Below are 21,692 nucleotides of genomic sequence, written 5' to 3'. Positions count from 1 at the left end.
AAATCTGTTAAATTCAAATACGATAATTTATTTGGAATTGTGTATAATAGTAACAAGAAGTACTGTATATTTCCTGTGGACTGGAATGGAGGGAGAAAGTGGAAACACACTGTGGCTGTGAACAACATTATATAAGACATATGCATCTACGAGTTAAGTTCTCTCCTCCTCCCCCCTTTCTTCACCTCATAAAGAAAACTCAATCACAACAAACAATCCCACTGGACTCAATTAGCTACAGTTAAATAAATGCTGTGACTTTCATGCCCTGCCCACGAGCACCCCCAAATATCTTCCCACTAAAAATACATCTCGTCTGTGTGTGTGTGTGTGTGTAGGTGTGTACAATGGGTTGCATTCATGTGTGTGTGTGTCTTTGTGGTTGTGTATGTGTGACTTTATGTTCACACTTCCTCTGTCTTGGGATCTGCCACAGAGCTCCCTGAGCAGCAGTGTGTGCTTGATAATTAGCCTCAGATTCACCACTTCTGTGAGCACATGCCTGGGTGGGCAGAGGGAGGGCCGCCTCAGGGAAGGGTGAATGCTATGAGTGACTATCATCCACTACCCGTATCCAGTGACAACTAACAGAGCTCAAGTTTCAATGAAGTCTTCACTTTTTATCAGTCTTCCCTCTTTAATAGCTCCCATGTGTTAGGCTCAGAGGGACGACCAGTGGACACACAGCAAACAGAGCAGTAAGGACCAGTAGGTACTACAGTTCCAGAAACAAGTGGCCGGGTTTGAACCAACATTATAACGGCTAACCTGACAGGTTCACACATTCTAGTAACAAATCCAAATACAAATCGTCCAAATTGCATTGCAATTTGGTACATTCATCTCTTGTGCATCTAGAAAACACCAACATGTTCTGAAGCCTTTAAAATACACCCATATTGTCAGTCTAAATCAAATGCAACAGTGACTGTCACAGCACTCCTGTTTATTTCCATCCTATCTGGCCAAATGCTGTGCAGATGTCAGGTATGAACATTGCCCATAGGAACTAACACTAAATAAGACAATTAAAGACAAATATATATCTATAAGACTGTGACGCCTCACTGAGCCAGTTTGTGACAGACAAGTAGCTCTTGGTCTGAGGTCAGGAACCTTCGAGAAATAAAGGGTAATGACTGTTATTATGCCTGTGTTCTTTATTTTTAAATGTTCCTTTCTTGTGCATTAAAGGACAATTTCCTGCCTCCTTCCTGGCCACATTTAAAAATGAATCAAATGAAGCCACTTGAACATCGACCATGGCACTTGAGCTCTTTTAGACAGGCAGCTTGTAACATGGAGTGGAAAGTGAGGTTATAAGAGGTGATGAGGCAGAAAGGATGAGAATGTATTGTGCATGACAAAGCTGGGGTCACACTGGACCTCCTCCTCTCATACGCCTTTGGAATAAAGTTTCAGGGACGTGCAAAACACACTGTGTTGTTTACTGACATTGTGTGCAAATTATTGCTTTACTGCTATTTGGAGCTGTTGTAATAGGGAGTGTTCCCTCAAATCCTCAAATCTGTTATTAGCATTAGCTTACAGTCAAGAATACATACACAGGTATAAGCTTATTATGTAACAATTATTTTCCCTTCACATTGTTTAATGTTTATTTTTCAGTAAAGAAACATTAAAATTATGAGATTATACAACATTATTAAAATCCAACTTTGTAGCAGGTTGCAACTGGCACTTGGCAGCTTTTAGCATCTAACTTGTTCTCTGAGGGAACACAAAAACAGACTGCATGAACAATATTTTAAATGCATCTAGCAAAGCGATTCAAAAACATAAGAAGGTTAAACCACCTCTTGTCAGCTAGACACCGCATGGTGCAGAATTTAAAGAAGTTCAGCAGTAAGGTTCGCATTTCCTTTAGATAACAGTGCCACGTGTGTGCAGTGATTATTTCTATAGTATCAAAGTGAAGGTTGTAAAATTACTTTCAGTTTAGATCAATAGAGTTACATAGCATGTGGTGCAAATACTGGCTGTTAACCTTTGCATATATGATTGTAATATCAGTAATCATACAATCTTCTATTATGTATTTGCTCAATTATCATATATCATATATGTCTCCTACTACAGTCATCAGATTTCCCCATGGGACCATGAAAGTTTCATCTTCTCTAATCCAGTTTAATTCTGACAAGGAACATCAATTGCTTGGCCCTTGGGAATAATGTACATTTAGTATTTATATCCCACTGTGTATACCCCACAAGACCTGGGTACTGAATGTTAATAATTGATAGACTCTGCTTTAAATCTGCCTGTGGTACACAATGGTTAGGGTTCACTCTAGGACTGGACTTGGGTGAGACGGTAAAAGAAAAGTTTACAAAACAAACTTTGCATTACATTCTTGTCATTGTCTAATTTTCATTTGGTGTCATTAGTGGAAGGAAATCAATCTGATCTGGCAGCTGCAGTAGATAAATAAGACATGAAATGAAGCTGCACAAACACTATTTGACCTTGGTCTGATCTGAATACCCTGTGCCTATTACTTCACTTCCTCTCTATCCATCTATCTGCTCATTTTTTGCTTATGTTTAACAGTCTCCCAGTTCCAGCTGGCCTGCTGTTTCCGTGGTCCGTCATCCTCTGCATCTCTTGCTCAGTCTTGCACTGTGTCGTTCCCACACCCCTTTCACATCGGGTGCCAGCGTTTGCTGTCCTGTGTCTCTGCTCCTCTGCTGTTTCCCTCCCTCTTTCCTTGCACCTTTGATGTCAGGACCACAGCTAAAGCCTGAGCTAATCTGCTGTGGGGCTTCCTGAGCCACAGCCAGGCCAAGGGTTGGAATCAAGAACATGGCACAGAGGCCAGAGGAAGAAAAACATGGAATGAATGAAGGAACAGAAGAGCACTGCCGAATAATCACCAATGAGCGGCTTTAAATGTGTTGTATTTATCGCACATCAGTGGTGAAACTTTTCACTTCAATTAATAACATTTCAAAATAAATTGACATCTTTATAGTATATAGTACCATGAGAGCATTTTGGTGGTAGAATTAGTGGATGCCACAATTTATAGAGCTTTTTTTTTTTTTTGGGGGGGGGGGGGCTTTTTGTGCCTTTATGATAGATCAGTGGAGACTGACAGGAAGGGGGGTAGAGAGAGGGGAATGACATGCAGGAAAGAGTCAGACTGATCGGGAGTCGAAACGGTGACTGCCTGCTAAGAGCGTCTTGCGCTCACACATGGTACGCGCCCTAACCACTCGACTACTGGGCCGCCAATTTATAGAGCTTTTTAAAGCATGAATGAACAGATAAATACAAACAAGGAGGCCAATTAAGGATCCTGGGAAAGGGTGTGCTGCGATGGGAGGTGTTGTTATGACAGGTAGAGAAAGATAAAAAACCAAAATGAGAATGGTATATGCTGTAAGGGACAAAGACGGTGTCAGCGAGCTCTAGGAAAGAAAAGGAAGGATGGTGGAGAAGCACTAAATGTATTAGCTTCAGTGTAGCCTATAGCCAACCCTCCAATTCCCTGCCTATGGCTTCCACACCAAAGAAAAGGCAGAATAATCCCTCAGCAATACTATTTATCTGCCTCGTTCTGATGGCGCTATTTATAGCTCATTAAAAGGGGTAAATATGCCTTTTCTTCACCTCCGACACAAACCATAAAAATACCCTTCAAAGTTAAAGCTCTATTAACAGGATCAAGTGTGTAAGCAAAGGCAACTCAAACTAAAAGGGGAGAGCGAGAAAGAAAGAACACAGCTCCCTGAGTCAAGGGTTATCCAGAAACATATTCTTCAAATAAAATACAACTTTTTCTGCTTTATCAGAGAAAGCACATTTAAGCTCAGACCTCATTTTAATTCACACTGCAAAGAGAATTCATAACCATACGAAGGGATCAAAAAGTTTCTTCTCCCAGGTAAGGCAGCCTGCAGCTAATTGCACTGACATTACTGGGGCTAATTATGAAAACAATGGATATAATGCAAGAGCACCAAGACCACTTTATGCTGACCCAGTAATTTCTCAACTGCACCACAAAAATCAGCCAATAATATTTCACAGAGATATCCTTGTCCTACATACAATGCATTATTTATCTACTGCAGCTAATAAACCAACGTCATCATCAAGGTTTGCTCATTAAACAGTGATTTTTTCTTTTTCATTTTTAACTGCATTCGGATGCTGAAAAGAAATTCAACTTGAGACCAGCAGCACAGAATCACAAGAGTGGGTAGATACGGGCCATTTTTAACTTTATAAATGTCCTCCTTGTCACTAACATATTTATTCTTAATCTTAAACAATTTCTAGAAAACAGGATTCATATGTTTACATGAGGAAAAAACAGAAAAAGCAACATGTTGAGAAGCCCCCAGCTCCTCACCAAAGTGCAAGTCAAATATACAATACGTGCTACTTACCTGCACCCATGCAAACCAATAGATCAAACAAAGCACTCCATTATGCAGTATCCTAGACCCAGGGCACGTCAGCAACAGTAATTAACATGACAGAGCAGTACGAGCAAACAAACAGGGGACACATCTCATTGTTGGCCTGCAGACACGTCGACTCTGCTTCCCCTTCTATATCCCGACTAAGTAAACAATCTAATTTAATGCCTGTTTCTATTTATTTACGTATGTGCACAAGACAGCGACAACTCTGCATGTTTATGTGTGTGTTTCTGTATTAGGCTACAATATAGCCTCCAAAACTGGCCCACTGTCAAAGGAACAGCTTCATCCCTGATCCATTTCATCCATGCAAACAGCGCACTAATTAGCCATGCTAAGACAAATCACACAGTTTTTTCCTGGTTCACTGGCCACAGCACCTTCCGTAATCCTCCGTTATCACACAGTTGGGGAGGATAGTGAAGCTAATAACACTGTGATATTAGCAACACTGATCTGTGAGTGATAGAGCCAGGCAGCCCTAGCTGTTAATTCTGTCCACATGAGCCCCTGACCAGACTAATCCCTATTTTAATTATTTTTTTCACCCCTCTTGTCAATGTTCTCTAATCAAACCATCTAATTAAAAAACAGGAAGGGCGGCAAACAGGCAGCCTCAACGCCTCAGAAGGGTATGAGGCGCACATGTTAGTGGAGGGGTAACGCTGATAGCCTGTGCTACAAGGTACACTAGCTGCATGTTTGGCAGATATATGTGTGTGTGTGTGTGTGTGTGTGTGTTTCAGCATTTAAATTCCAAAACCTCGCAACCATGTGAGATCGACAGCAGAATAACCTTTAGCATTTTAGATTACTACAATTACAAGACATCCAAATAATTTGTTAAAAGTCCTGTCACCACAGACGTATTATGTTAAAGCTTTGTCAAGATAAAAAGTTTCTTTCCCTGTCTCTCTGTCTTTGCTTCTGTCTCATTCTGTCAGTGAAGAAAGTGGGATTAAGAAAGATTGCAGTGCTGAGGGATCAATATGATGCTGACACCTCTCTGGCACTCTCCAAAAATCTGTACCAAGCAAAAACCCACTTACAGAGGGAGGGTGGGGATGGGGTGGGGGTCTAATGGATCAAATAACCACTATATCACTTTAGCTTTGACTTAACCCCTGAAGAAGCAACAGTCTTGTCTTCAATGAGTATAATTGGAAATTCCAAAATAAAAGAAACATCTCTCACTAAGCCATGAAAACACCTGTGCAGAAAGTAGTCATGGAACAACTGCTACCAATGTTATGAAAATGCATTAAAAAAATCATACTGTAACAGTCTACCTATAATGCAATAAAATGCTGAAAGCATAATGTAATATCTTGTGTACTGTAATGTATTAAGTTATTACATTTTGCAGTTATTATAGGTTACTATGGTTTGTGACATTTTTGACACATTGACACATTTTTCTTAATTATTTTGTTGAATTGTATATGTAGATGTTAGAAATACACATCATTGTAAAATTTTGGCCACTGTACAAACCAGCTGACAAAGACTGTAATCAAGACACTGACTTCCTCTCTGTATTTTGCAAACTGCAGCTAAGGCTTTTTACGCTGAGGGACAGCACTGCCTGTCTCCCTCTGCCTCCCCTTGTTTATTGATGCAGTTGAGAAGAGTTTTTATGGAGGCACGCTGCTGTGTGGCCTGTAATTGCCGGTCAAGGCACGTTCACCAGAGTTCATAAAGGTTCCTCTGTAAATATAATCAGGTTGGCCTAGTGTCACCTCATACAAAAAAGACAGCCTCTGTGTGATGAATGGGAAGAGGAGTGGTGTTTCACCGCCACTCTTCACATACACAGTGGCACCAGATAAGAAGCAAACACATACTGACTGTACAGACGCACACACACATATACACACACTCAACCTGTCCTGCTGTTCGATGGAGATGAAGATATATTATGCTCCAAACCAGCAAGCACGTCCTTGCTTTATTTCACCTTGCAGGTTCCCTCCTCCTCTTTTGATCCCTCTTTTCTTCTTTCATCACCAGCCACAAATGTGACCCTGTAATTCAGGGATATTTTATGAATGATCATGAGTTTCGAAGCATGTAGAGGAGGACCCCCCCACTGTGCGAGTGATGGGTCCTCAAAGGGGAGAATGATTCAGTCTCTCTGTCCACTGCATTAATTGTCTACGTTACCAGGAGTCCTGAATGACTCAGCCGTTAAGACTGAAGACTTTTCACGTTTTTTCATTCTGCCAGGTTTGAGTTAATTCTACTTTGTTTTCAGTTGCTTCGGGGATTTAGTAAAAACAAGAGGCAATGTCTGCAAACACCAGATCCTTCCACTAGTATAAGCACAGTGGTGCTTGATTCAACAAAAGTAAGCTGATCTGCATTGGAAAGAGGGGGAATTATCTGACGCCCTTGGCAGATGTTGTCACGTTAAATTACCTGTCAAGACAGAGGCTGTGTATGTGGTGTGTTTGTGCCCTTTGTTGTTATATTTGCAAGCTGTTCTGTGAAAAAGGGAGGTCAGAGACAGAGAATAGCGATGTGTTGTGGTTGAGCAGTGACCCAGATCAGACTGTGACATCTCCGTCCACTCGGGGGATGCGCAGGGACAAGATGTTCTGCTGTTACTGCAGCATGGCCACACTGCAAACAAAGATTCACCTTAAAAGTCATTTAGTCTCATTTTTATCTATATATCTTGTTTTTTATCATTACAAAAACAAGTGATGTGTTGAAATAACCTCACTAGTCTCTGTTTTGGAAAAGTTTAATTTAAATGATACTTTGAAATGTTTGTAATCCATGTCTCAGTTGCTAGTACAACAATTAAGGTGAAGAAGCAGGTTCTTTGACAGGCCCATGCCACACTTGACTGTCACTCCAAGCAAACATCTTCAACAAAACAAGACTAGGTAAAAACCCCGGTGTATGGCTGGACTGTATGGGTGTGCGCAGGGTGTGATGGTACCACTGGTACCGGCTTTCTTTCCCAGTCTTCCTTTCCCAGTCTGACCCTCATGCAAACCCACGGGAATGTGATCATACACAGCAGAGCAAAAGTTAAATGCTAACTGAACATGCCAAAATGAAGTCCGCCTTTCAGCACCATGGATAGTGCCACTCAATCAGGAGTCCATTACCAACCTTCTCAGTGTGCCTGTCATTCACTGAGAACACTGCATCTGTATTCTGGAACTGGTCTCATATATGTAATCAACCCTCACCAATGCAACCTGAGCTGCTGCTGATACATATCAAACAGAGGGAATTAGAAATAAAGGCCTGCCTCAGATAAAGGCCTGGTACCTTCTGCAGTTGAAGCAAATAAAAACCTCAGTCAATATTTGATAACTGTTGTCGATCCACTGCAAACACTCCCTGATCGTGTAGTAAACAACACTGGGTCACTCAGTCAGTAATCACAGACATTTGCGGATGCGTGCTGGCCTGTGGCTGGTTTGGCCAATAAGAGCTCACTGCTGTCCTTTTTCAGTTCAAGAGGTTTCGTCTACCACAGGACTTAAAATCAGAGTTTCAGACTCAATACTTTCAAGCACACACACACACACGCAATCAGACAATCAGATGTAATGCAGTGAATTAAAGAGCAGCGTGTACTTGTCCTCACTGCCCTGCTTTTACAATCTAATTGCCGTACCCAGTGTCCTCTACAACAGACCACTGAGTGCACTGTGCTTTTGGCCGATTGATTTCATATGTTCCTATCCTTCTAAGCCTCTCAATCTCAGTCCTCCCTCCTCCTATTGCTCTATCTTGGCTAATTAGAGTGATTGATTAATCGACTGGTGTGACGTGCCTCGCGGTCATGTGAAGCTTAAAGGCACAAAAATCTGGCAGAAAACGGTGATGTTGTCCAAGCAAGGCGTTCAAAAACCAATTTCCATACAGCCACTATTCTCTTTTGATCACACCATAACAAAAACAGCCTCTGAAGCAAAGCATCCTTCTTTAGGTTAGCAGCACTTGACCCAGGAAGTGAATTAAGGGGATCAAAGTGAGCACTGGGATGAAGCATCAGTGGAAGCTGCAGAACAAACGAATGTACAACAATTGTTTTCACCAAAGTGACAGATGATGAAAGATGTAGGGGAACAAGAGATTAATTTTTGTTTTGACTATGTTGATCCTTGCACTTACAGTGTCAACAGCTCCACATCTCATCTCTTAATATAATTAATCAAATAATGTAAGTAGGAAGACAGACGACACTATTAAGGAAAGAGGATAGACAGATCCCCTGCTCCAATGTCCTGAAGGGCAGAATTAAGAGTTAGGAGATTAAAGAGAAGAGAAAAACACTGGCAACACTTGGATAAGAGGATTATTCATAAATATATTTTCTAATTGTCATAAATGTACTACAGTAAAGCTACTGAGATATGGACATTACTTACTTATAACAAGTTGGCACTTTTTTTTTTTTTGCACAAGTGAAATGGTGCATCTCCAAAAAGCCTCCAATCCATTTGCAGGCCCAGGGCGCCAATGTGCATAACTTCAAATATGTCTCTGTGTACAAATCATAAGCCATTAGTGCATCTGTGGGACTGTTAAAAGCGACAGATTGGATCCCAGTGGTGCAGTGCTTAGTAAACACAACTAAAGAGACACCCAGTCAGTGCACAGTGATCTGGCCCATTACCTCTAACCTCTGCGTGTTCTCTGGTCTCAGTGGGATGGGAGGGCGGGGGGTAGAGGTAACACATGGCTAGACATGCTTACACAGTCACATTGCTATCCAGGCTGCTTGCCTCAGGGGAGCTGGTTTATAGGTTAGACTAAATATTGTCGAGTAAATTGCTTCACCTGCTGTTTCTCAACACAACACAGATAATCAATGACAATTAATGATATATAATCATCAAGAATAGAATGCTCCCCTTGTTTGCTGTGGTGTTTTATATATGTGACAATATAGCTGAAACAGGCCTCACCTTGAGAGAAAAAAAAAAAAAACAAACACACAAGCAAAGCCTTGAAAGTTGATAGAGGCTTGGCCCATTTTTGCTAACCTTGCTCTCTGCACTCCAAATCCCTTTTCCTCTCCAGCTCTTAGCGTGAGCAATGTGACAGAGTGAGTAACAAAGTGTGGAGTGCAGCGGTTAGCCAATCTGCAGCGCGGCACCAGGTGTTGGAGATAATGTTCCGCTGGAGTATTTCTTGGCGGGTGGCGCAAAGTTCATCATGACTGCAGTTTTGATCGATGGCAGGTTGCAGATTGAGCCCTCAACCAAGTGCTGTTGTTAATAAATCCTGACTCAGACAAACAAACTTTAAGGGGGCCATGGTGGAGAGACTGACAACGGAAGCTATTGATCCACTGGTTGAGCACAGGCAGATAAGCCAAACTATGGTTTTCGAAGTATAAAGCTGACACTGCAGGAAAAAGAAGTGAAGAATGAAAAGAAAAGACAGCAGAGCTGACATTGTGATCTTTTGAAATTAAAACTGGTTGTACAGATAATGCTAAGTTTCTTTCCAGAACATCAGTGAATAATCAGGTGAATTATAAAGATTCTTTCCTCAGGTTAACCCATTATATTTCACAATAAATACAGCATGTACGAACAGACAATCTGCCCAGTGGAGCGCCCAACATACTGTGCCGGTAATTCAACCATACATTCATCACTACAGATATAAATTAAATGGAATATCACACAATGAATCACTGTCTTCTATACTGGTGGACACAGGAGCAAATATACAGTGCAATACTGTCCTACACATCTGCAATTTATAGATTGTCCATTTTCAACTGTGGCGTCTGCACCTTTTAGAGATCTGACCGAGACATGTAGCATCTGCACGGTTGAGAATAGTAGAAGAAGTAGATAGAGAGTTTGAAGATGAAAGAAAATGAAAGGAAGACTGTGTAAGACAGAGAGAACCAGGCAGGGATCTAGATGCAGCTAGATAAGAGGATGTGATCGATGTGGCTGGTATATATAACCCCCTCGCAGCACGATCTGGGGGCTCTTTCTTTTTTTCTTTTTTTATTGTTGTCTTTGACGTGACGATCCTTGACGTGCGTCAGGGCTTCATTACCATCCCTCACATCAGCCGTGAAACATTTCCATCTTTACCAAAGTTTATCTCCGCATGAGCTCTCTCCATTGTTAAGTTTAGAGAAGTGCAGTTGTGGGCTTTTGGGTGTGCACATCCTCCCCATTGCAACAGACATGCAATGCTAGGGGAACACATGAGTCAACAGTAACCGGTGCACAAATCAAAAACAAATCTTCTGACATGCACCGCACGAATGCCTTCAGCTGCATCGAAATCTGGAAAACTTTACTGAATTCATTGTAAACACTGTTCATTCTTTATAGTTTAGTTTTGTTTCGGATGATTTGTATGTAGTTTATGATGAGAACACCACTTATGTAACTGGCCACAGAATGTATAATGAAAGACTGTAGACTTTCATAGGACAATCAGACCAAACTATGCACTGAGATGCTTTATGACACCCACAGAGCAGAGGAGAAGAGAGAGAGAGGGACTGAGTCAGAGAGATAAAGACAGTGAGAAGGAGAGAGCGTCAGCGTCAGACCCTCCCAGACGTGACCAGACTAGTGATGCTGCACTGAATTACAGGTAAAGCTCCAAAGTGAAACGTTTCCTTCCAATCTGGGTTGTGAGAAACAGGCCACAGCAGGAGAAATGGATAAAAAAAAATGTATTCAACGTTCAGACTGAGAATATACGCCCACTCAACTATAACACAGTATCCATTTAAAAACACATCCATGCAAAGAACCCCTGCTGCCAATACTGTGTATTCATACGCCCAAAATAACTGCCTTTGTGCCTGAACATACATTAAATTACGTTTCCAAGCAGGGGACTTCGAGGATCACAGGTGGACAACCACGTATTCTTCAGCTGCCAGGCAAACAATGGTCAGAGGATATGTTGCACAATCACTCACTCTGACTGTTTTATTACAGGAAATGCTTAAAAGGAAAGCAGATGACTGGCAGCCAACAGCTTGCTGCCGAGTCCCGCTGGGAGAGAGTATGGGACGAGTGTGTTACCCCCATGGTGAACAGTGGCTGGCAAGCACACAAACACATTTACACACAAATGTAAATATACAGACTGTCATGGTTGTATGGAAATGGTACACATGGACACAAACCTGGAAATGGATCATCTGAGGTAAACTCAAACTGAATTTTAGCTGCAGTAAACGCCAAACTTAACATCTCATGAGCCCAGCATGAAAAAAAAAACTTTACCAATCTCTTTGAAAACACAAAAACAAAAGTTGAGGCATTTATCTCCACAAAAATGAAACACACTCATATTGCTGTAACTCCCCTCGGAAGCAAGAGAAAACAGCCCCTGGACTTAAAAAGCTGTTCACTCACTCTCAGGTGAGTCAACCTAACAGCCAATCAATATATATCCAGTGTTCTGTACTCTGCTCCAACAACTCTTTATCTCTTTCTGTTACACTCTCGCACGCAGACAGACGTGCTCCCTCCACGGGTTGGGACAAGTTGACACATATCAGCACTGCAGGGATAATCTATATTTTTCATGAAATGTCAGTGTCTCAGGTCCACAGGGTATAAGGGTTAAAAGAGAGAGGAGAAAGGATGGGAGGCTACCTCCAGGGATCAAAACTCATTGGGCTCTCAGATCTCCAAACAGGAAGAAATAAGCTGCATTTACCCAGGGAGCTTTGTGTTGTCAGCGATGGATGCAAGGGGAAAAAAAGAGAAGACAAGAAAACCCTCATGGGAATTTGCAAAAGTTAGTGAAGATACAAGTTTGGTTTGGAAACACTTTCTGTAAAATGGTGGGATTACTGAGCTGTGATGCAGCAATTTTTTCAACAGAAAGCATTTTTTTTTGTTCAACCAAAGGAGTAAAGCCAATATTCAGAGTGCTCTCAACTCCAGATTCAGGCACTTTATACTCTCTATTTACAGTATCCAAGGTGCTGCAGGAGTTGCTTTCAACATCTCAAGGGAGTCCTGCTGGTAGATGAAAATGTATTATGGTGCTTTGCAAAACAATTGAATGCCAAAAAACATTACAAGTCAAATAGCTGTGAATTCCACTTAGTAGTGAGCAGGCGAATGAGCATCTGGCAGTTGGTGAGCGTCAGGCGTTATTTACATTGCCTCAAAGTGGATGGTGATGGGGAGGAAAATCAATGTGGATGCAAACAGTGTAATGGCAGAGTAATGCGTTCCCCTGGGCAAGCAACACCAGGCAAGCAGTCCTGTCAGGGTAATGCCGAGGGGAGGTGGAATTCAGTTGCCGTATTTTTTTTAATTTTTTTTTACCAGCCCATCCAGCTGCCACATTCAATCCACATGCACATTTCAGTTCCTGTAGTCAAGTCTTCAGGACTGTCTTTTCCTGCTGCCTTTTCAGAATGCCAACTCTGCAGGGCCGCCAATCAAATCACTGGATGCTATGGTAAACAAGAACGCAAGTGAGCAAGATCGGATTCACATATGCAAAGGGGTGATGTTCCCGATGGTGATTGATGGTGTTGATTCTGCTTCATTTTCTTCCACTTCCACTGACCGGTTTTGGCTGGAGCTGTTGTGGATCGATGAAGCACGCATGGTTTTGACTCAGATCGTTGGCCTCCCTTTTCCTATGGACCAATCAACCTGTCTGTCAGGTATCAATCAATACTAGTCCTTGAACTCCCCCACAGATTGAATTAGGTAACCAGTGAGATGGTAGAATGCCAACTCTATACACTCAATAGCTCTGAAATCATAACAGCACACTTACACTTTCATCCTAACTGATCGGTCAAACTGTATAACCAGTTCTTGTCTTCTAACTTCAGATTAGAGATATGATCTTTAAAAGCAATGAAAGAAGATAAGAATCAAGAGGAAAAAAAAACAAGAAGCCAGGTATGAAGTTTACATCATATTTCCTCGAACCAGCTTAATGTGATAAAGTTTTGATCCTAGGTTGAACTGAAAACCCAAATTCACACCTGAAATGGAGACGCACTTTAAACTGAACCATAACATTTCCCTGTACAAACCAGCGTGATTAAATCACAGACCAGTCCAATTGTATGATGAGAGAAGGAGAGAGAGCGCAGGCCCCTTCAGGCCCCACAGAGCAGAGGACTCACTGAGCCATTCACTGAGAGGATGTGTGCTTGAGGTCAGCACCACCATAGCGCTCCACCCGACCTCTCTAATCAGCCACCAGCTGGAGAGTCGTAATCCCTCCACCCATCTATCTCGTTCTCCACTTCCACGTCCATCCTCGCCTCCAAAGGTCCTGCCCTCCTGGCCACTCCTCTCCTCTGGTGTCTGCTCATTCTCACTGTTTGACCCTGCCACCCCGTATTTGTCCCACCCACTGCTCCTCGCTCACCCTAAAATTATAGATACGCAGCTACTTAGACACCTTAGCGATAAAGTTATTGTGGTGAAAAAAGGCTGGTAAGTTTCTGTGTTTTGGGACAAGACCGCAAACACTTTTGAGGTCGACACTCTGTGGGTAAAACCTAAGCCAGCATGACTAGAAAAAAAAGAAACAATAGAGGCAAGCCAGCATGTCTGCACCGTGCCCTCTATCCCCTGTGCTGCCTTTTCCTTGCAATGTGCATGATCAACTGTGACTTGCGCTCTGCATTGCTTGCCAATAGCCCTTCTCCCTTCTTTCTAGTCACTCCCCCCTCACTGTTTTCCCTTGCTCTTTAAGACAGTGCCACCATGCCGCAGGTGCACCACCACAGGCGCCCTGGGCAACACTCGCCACAAAGATGACAGACTCAGTAGAGATTTGGACACCCCTCACGACAACAGAGAGCAAATCAAAGCCTGGGACAAGGAGATGATGACATCGTAAAATGTGCATAAGAAGCATAGTCAGGCTGCTGTCTGTGGGAAGCGATGAACCCTCAGTTGGCCAAGCAGAGATTCAAAGAGACTTTAATATCAGACTACAAGGCACAGTTCTCAGTTTTAAGACCACTCACAGTCAATCAAGTTCTTCTTGGGAAGTGTTACTGCTTAACTACTGAGTGAATGAGTGAAACAGACACACAAGTTTCCAGGGGCCATCTCACTCTAAGATGACTCCTCATATATTCTTTCTGAACCTGTCTGCCGTACCGACGGTCATCTATCCCTCTGTCTTCCTCTCTGTATGGCTGTGTGTTTCAAGTGTTTAATAGCTCAGGCGGTGCTACCCCCTTGTCCCTTCGAGCCAACTGCCTGTGGCTGTAACTTCAAAGTCTCCTCTGTCTTTTCTTGTTTATCCGAGCTGCCAATCTCCCACATGATCCTGAAACTAAACCTGCATTTTTATAAAGAAAGATTGCTGGATTTTTTATTTTTAATTTTTTTATATTGGTGCAATAACAGGTGCATCAAATGTGTGGTATCAAATGTGGCAGAGAGAGTGTGAAAGAGTGCATCTGTTTGTGCAAGTTCTCAGTGTGCCAGCTCAAATATATGGAAGTGTGGCTGAAAGTGTGAATACTTACATGCGCATGTCCATTTGTGCCCATATGGGCTTTACTGTGTGTGTGTCTGTGTGTGTGTGTGTGTGTGTGTGTGTGTATACGTGTGATTACATGTGAGTGTGGGTAAAATGACACTATACGGCTGGCGGTGGTAATCGAGCTCACTAATTACTTCCTGAGCTGAGAGAGTTGTCAGTGAGAGGAGGAGCTGCCACAGATGGTGAGAGACCCACACTGACGCCAGGATATCCTACCTCTTCATCATTAGAGCTGAGCATGTGTGTTTGTGTGAGACTGAGTAAGAGATCAAGTGAATGACCAAGATTGAGTGTTCAAATTAAACCTTAAAACCGGAGTCAACATGATACACCCCCTAATGGGGAAAAAGGTGTGAACTGCATCTCACATACTTCACTTTTTTTCAATTAAAGATACGACCAGTTGCTTGTTCCTTTGCTGCTCCCAAGAGACATCTCAGTCAGCTATGGTCCAGACCTTGTCACCCCAAGTTCCACTGCACCTACCCAACACCCATCCACTTCCAACCATACTTCAACCAGCTCATTCCTTCATCTGAAAAAGTGCCTGTGGGCAGGTGGAGCTACCAGTGGACTCCCCACCTTTAAAGTCCCCAGCTCGGCTCACTCCCCAGGCAAAATGGTGCAGGCTGACTACTCACCACTGTGAAGAGCCCTCGGTGCCGCTGACCTCCAGAAGGTCATAGTCGTCCTCCAGCTGAAAGTCAGAGAAAACAAGGGCAATGGTGTCTCCTGGCTCGGCCAGCACGGTCCAGGTGCAGTCGGCGTTGTTGTTGTACTCAGCAGGGTAATTGGGAGTGGTGATCACCCCGCTCTGGCCTCGCAGTGTGCCGCCACACCCATCATCCGCTGCAGGGAGCACAGTCGAGAAAAAGGCTTAGCAAAAGAGGGAAATATAGACAAATATAATCACGGACCTGTGGTGCAGAGGTAATTGAAGATGTACAGACAAATGGACACAGCAGGAGAGTGAAGGTAGTAAAACGGCTAATAAACACAAACTGCAGCTTCACTGCAGCTAGAGGTCAAGTTTGACCCACAAAGTAGTAAAATCTGAGTTGGCCATTGTAAGCTTATTAAAAATCAGCACCATAATGGCACAAGACGGTATTGATTATGTGAACACTCCTTCTGCAGCACCTCGAGAAACTTTTTGAAGACTCTTATGCTCATACACTCACCTGTCAAGCTCTTAGGAGCTGTCAGTTCTAGGACTACACAAAGTTTTTCACTGTCTGTCTTTTGGACTGATTCTTACACTTGTCCTTGGCTGTTGTCTGATCCATTTCTGTGATAAAGATACAAGGAGGTGCTTTCCACGTGCTAGGAATATATATCAAGCTAGAAAGACATAACACAAGCCAGCAGGGAACTCCATTTAAAGTGAGTGCACAGCTTTAGAGACCAGCTAACTGCAGTCCACAGTACACACCTTTAGATAGATAGAAAACAGTTGCAAAAGACCCATAAACAAGTAACAGGCTGACTCTGTGATGCAAAATTAAATGAGGCCTTCTGATGTTGTAAAAGTGCAAACATATAATGTCATAACGCTTTATTGTTTTAATTTTCATACATAGAATAACCTGTTTGGACAGATACCAGTTAAGCTAAATTATAATTAAGCCTGCTAAACCCCTGTGGGAAAACACTGTGAGGACAGAGATGCTCATGACTGATAATACTGATGACACCAACATAATGACTCAACAAGAAAAGTCTTCCAAACTGTGTCACATAGGATTAACTTAGTGGAAACTTTGTGGGGTGAAGTTTTGTGTGCGCCTTTTCGCTTTAGTCAAAAATCTATTTTTATTTATTTGGTTTTATTGGGGTGTTTTTTTTTTTTCAGGCCACAAATGATCTTCTTGCCATGAGCCAAAGTGCATTTTCAGGGGCATGAAAATGTGCAGCGAGTTACAGCATATTGTTCCTTTGTCTGAAAATTTCGCCATAGGCCAGAGAGACGGCAGTTATAGCATTTAAAAATGTCCCACGGTGTTTTTACAGTCAGCGGGGAGCAGGGTAGGATGCGTGATGCAACCTAATGCAACGTGTGGGGAAGTGATTAAATTCTGATTAATTCAGATTTGTGTTAATCAAAGCAACTCTTTCCTCCTCAAGACTGCTTTAAGGAGACCATTAAATAATAAAGGATGTATTTAATGTCTTGCCAGGATCATTTTCCTGCCCAGCTTCTGATATGTTCATTGAAGCTTTCTACAATACCCTGTTATGTGATATCTGGACTGCAACTCCTGTGTGGAATTTGTGGAAATACATACTTGATCACTTCAGTATGTGCTGTAGCGGACACATCGAAAGAAGTTTTGAATGATACTTCCACACCATTACTGTTTTTAGTGGGCGGCCAGCTAGCTGTGTGGGGTGTTTCAAAGAGGGGAGGAGGAGCTCAGTGGTGCCAGGCCCTGTCTATCATCCATCCTACCTGTCACCACAGCAACCCCCCAGAGGGAGGGCAAGGGAGTGTACGGACGAGCGGAAACCTGTGAGGTGTGAACTTGAATAGGGGGGAAACCACGACAGAAGGGCGAGAAGAAAGGGATGAAGAGGATGACAGGTGACAAGCGAGGATGGGCGAGAGAAAAGTGCAGGGGGAGGGTGGACAATGAAGAAAGAGAGAGATAGCGAGAGGGGTGACAGGTGATTGTTGCAATGGGAGTGACAGGAAGTAGAAGGCAGACAGAAGAAAAGATGAGGAAGTGCATTGATATTCTACACGAGACAGTTTCTTCACACTTGAAGGGAAGTATCTGACTCTCTCCTAACTCTCCCCTTCACCTTCACTCTCTCCACATTCTGCGCCTGCTGCTGGCCGCTGCAAGTGCTCAACCACAATGGAAAAGAAAAGATGGTTATACCGTGGACAATATGAAACCAAAAAACTGTTGACCTCTTCAATATGTGAGATGCGCAGAATCATATTCAGTTTTTCCCTCAGTCAACTGTAGATGTCAGGATGCTTCCCACGGTTGAATAGTACACATTTTCAGCCTGTCACTTAGGATGACATGGTTTATTATTAAGTGTAAGGTGTTGCTTCAATTCCTGGTGCCCGAGATATGAGGAGGAATGGGTAATTCAAGCAAGCTAGAAAAACATTAATGTCTAATAAATGTATATATTAGACATGTGTATATTATTATATATACACCAAGTATGCACACAGCAAAAGCTAGAAAACTATATTTGGAAACTAAATGTGACACAGTACCGCTAAAAACCACAGTGCTTTTGTGATAGAATAAAGCATGTGCACACACCAAAGATAAATAGCAGTGTGTGTGATGCTGTAGGTATATGCAGTGACATTTAGAACTTGTCAGCAATAAGCCTTTTTCTAGAAACATATGCAGCAGAAAAAAATCACTGTTTTCGCTCTCTCCAGAGAAATGAGTGAAGGTGCAGCATAAAAGAGATGTTAAACCTCTAAGTCTACTGATATGACATGTGATGTAGTTTTTGAGGTTACGGTGTAAGAGAACAAATTGATGAGTATTAGACAGGAAATGTAGAACATTATCCGTGCCATCAGTATCAATGGCTAGTTATTATCTATGTCCTGACAGTGCTGGCACGCTCGGCCTCTCCTGAGTCCAGAATGGCGACGGTGCCAAAATGTTCTCCCAACGCTCCAAAACTACAGCGCGACTTCTGCTCTTTCACATATGGGCAGGCTCTATAATTGAAGTGACATTAACAATACACTTATGCATTATGAAGCAGCACTCAGGTGTAAAATGTTGACTTTTATGTGGCACTGGGAGACTTAAATTTATCACACAGGGGAACTGTCAGTTAGCATGTAATTTCTGCTGAAAAGGTGGTGTAATCACATCCACAAGTGCTGCAGCAATTTTCTTCTTTTCCAGGAAGGTGGTCAAAGAGGTGGAGAATGAAAAAAGAGCTGAGTTTGGGTCTGAATAGTAAACGGTTGGTGGATTATGGAGAAAACATAGGAGGAAGGGAGATGACAAAGTTCTTAAAATGTAAGAAATTTCCAAGAACAGATTACAAATACACATGATACTTTCATATTTAGATGTAGAGTGCAGGCATGTGCAAGTGTCAGCATGTGATTGGGTGGGTGGGGACTGTGCTGGCGCGTGGTGCCCAGCCATGTGTGCTCCTATGTGGGCTTCCTGACTCCCAGCCTGGTTGCAGATGGCACAGTGTCTCAGCGCTCTGCTCAGCGGGCACACTGACACAAACCATTGGCCACACGGACACACAGGCACACACGCGCACGTACACACAAGACAGTAAACGGACACTCACTGACGTGCTAACCTGCACGTGTATAACATGTGCGTGTGTTCCAAGAATTCACTTTTATTCAAAGCGATATCCTGTAAAATTTATATACAATGGGATCACATTCGCCGACAGTGAACTATTTTCAAGAACTGTGTTACGTTGGGTCAGACAACACACACTGGCAGGTGTCGCTGCCGCAGGGGTGCTTGCTAACAGTGAGGGAAGGACAACTGGCACGAGCACCTGACTGAGAGGGAACACATGAGGTCCTGTCATGGTAAATAAGAAATCAGTATAACCACAGAAAACCTTTTTCAGGTCATGTGAAGGCATGTGTAAATGTGTGTGTGTGTGGGCTGGAGGACTGGGTTTATCTAATGGTGGGTATTAGACTAGTAAGGTTGGTCTTCATTGCAAAAGTAAGGTCAATCTTGTTATCGACAGCATAAATTCATATGTTTCCAGTTGCAATGGAATAAATGTCATTTTTAAATGATGGAAAGACGACTTATTTTCATGCTATTTCAGACACTTCAGTCATTTTAACACCCAGCTTTACAGTTGATAGTAAAATAAACTCTTAATGATCTCACCAAAGTTTTCATTTTTATTATTTATCAAAATTATTTTATTTGATTATCAGGGCCATATGTCTGAGCTTACTGTCAGCAAGGGGGAGGGGGGGGTCATAAAACTTTCCTACAAAGCCACTTGAATTAGATGATCATTAGATAATTCAAAGGATTTCAAGATTAAGCTTAAAGACCGTTGTCCCTCCTACATACCTCTGCAGTAGGGAAGTGGGAAATCCCAAGCAGCAGTACCAGCTGAAGTGGCGAGGCAGGATAAGGTGGTGTGACCCTCCAGCACGTAGCCTGGGCTGCAGCTGTAGCGGATTTTGTCGCCGATGTTGAACGTGGACCCCTGCTGGTGGCCATTGAGCAGCTGTCCAGGATTACCACAAGTGTAGCTGGGAAGAGCTGGAGAGAGAGAGAGAGAGAGAGAGAGAGAGAGAGAGAGAGAGAGAGACAGAGAGAGAGAGAGAGAGAGAGAGAGCGCACGCGAGAGAGAGAGCGCGAGAGAGAGAGAGAGAGAGAGAGAGAGAGAGAGAGAGATAGAGAGAGAGATTGAAGGGAAGGGAGAGGACAATTAATGAGGCAGTTTGTGGCACTGCATCCTGACAAGAGCCAGAAAATGAGAGAAAGCACAGAAGAGTCTGGTGACACATAACCCCACACACCCACACACACACACACACACACACACACACACACACACACACACACACACACACACACACACACACACACACTTGTATTTTCTATCTTTGTGAGGACACTCCTTGACATAATGCATTCCCTAGCCCCTTACCCTAACCTTAACCATCACACCTGAGTGCCTAACCCTAACCTTAACCTAAACCTAGTTCTAACCATAACTCTAAAACCAAGTCTTAACCCTCAAAATGTGATTTGAAGGTGTCTCAAGAAGTGAGGACTGGCCAAAATGTTCTCATTTTCCCAAAATGTCCTCACTCTGTTAGTAAAATACTTTTTTTACTATGTAGCAAATACAAGTACGTACACACACACACACACACACACACACACACACGCACACACACAGAGCCATCTGCTCACAACACAACAACGTATCTGACCCAAACAATGACTTACTTACTGTACATCCACTGAAATAGACTTTGATTTTCCTTTTTTTTCTCCCTAAAGTGCCTCAGAAAAAAACCACTGCAGTCGCTCATTCACTCATGGAGGCCATGTTGACCATCACCGCTTGTCCTGTCATGTGCTTGCATGCAAATAAGTGTGCTCAGTATTGACAGAGCCTTGTCTAATTGTGTGTTACTATGCAAATCAAGTTCAAAGGAAGTTCGGCCAGGCTCTGGTTCCTGAACCTCTTGCTTCAGCTGTTATATTCCAATAAACGACACGTGATTGCAGCTTGTGTTTTCCCTGATGACATGCAGTAGCACGGCTAACCCTACCGAGGACTGGACACAATATAAAGGTGTGTAGTGGGAATAAATCCTCAGAGTACGAATAAAACTGCCATGACCTCCCACACACACACACACACACACACACACACACACACACAACCAACCACACACACACACACACACACACACACACACACACACACACACACACACACACCCTGTCATCCAGCTTCCAGTCCCAGTCACCCAGTCACACACTCCCACACGGTGAGGGAGCTGGCCAGACCATGTGCTGGACTTTGGATGAAACTCAGTCTCTCCACAGGACTGGAATGAACTCCGGAGAGGACAGAATGGCTCCGATACAGCTACACAGCTCACTGGCACCTCACCATCACATTCAATGTACACTCACGTTTCCACACCACTCAATGTCTCCAGCTCCATAATGTATTACGGGAGATGATAACATTTCAAAGGAAATTAGCTTGTTT

General features: G+C 42.9%; 1 protein-coding gene across 1 annotated transcript in view; it reads right to left on the bottom strand.

Moving 5' to 3' along the window:
• Positions 1-21,692, bottom strand: part of csmd2 (CUB and Sushi multiple domains 2) — a 229,383-nt gene that overhangs the window by 142,786 nt on the left and 64,905 nt on the right. Inside the window, exons 4-5 of the mRNA XM_071499949.1 lie at positions 20,024-20,218; positions 15,602-15,809 (exon numbers count right to left, since the gene is read on the bottom strand). Coding sequence (XP_071356050.1) covers positions 15,602-15,809; positions 20,024-20,218 — 403 coding nt within the window. The remainder of the gene's footprint in view (positions 1-15,601; positions 15,810-20,023; positions 20,219-21,692) is intronic.

This window comes from Trachinotus anak, unplaced genomic scaffold (genome assembly GCF_046630095.1).
Source record: "Trachinotus anak isolate AG129_WGS33_773 ecotype Australia unplaced genomic scaffold, CSIRO_AGI_Tana_v1 ptg000016l, whole genome shotgun sequence".
NCBI classification, from domain to species: Eukaryota; Metazoa; Chordata; class Actinopteri; order Carangiformes; family Carangidae; genus Trachinotus; species Trachinotus anak.
Note: the sequence above shows the minus strand (reverse complement) of the source record. Positions and strands in the feature narration are given on the sequence as shown.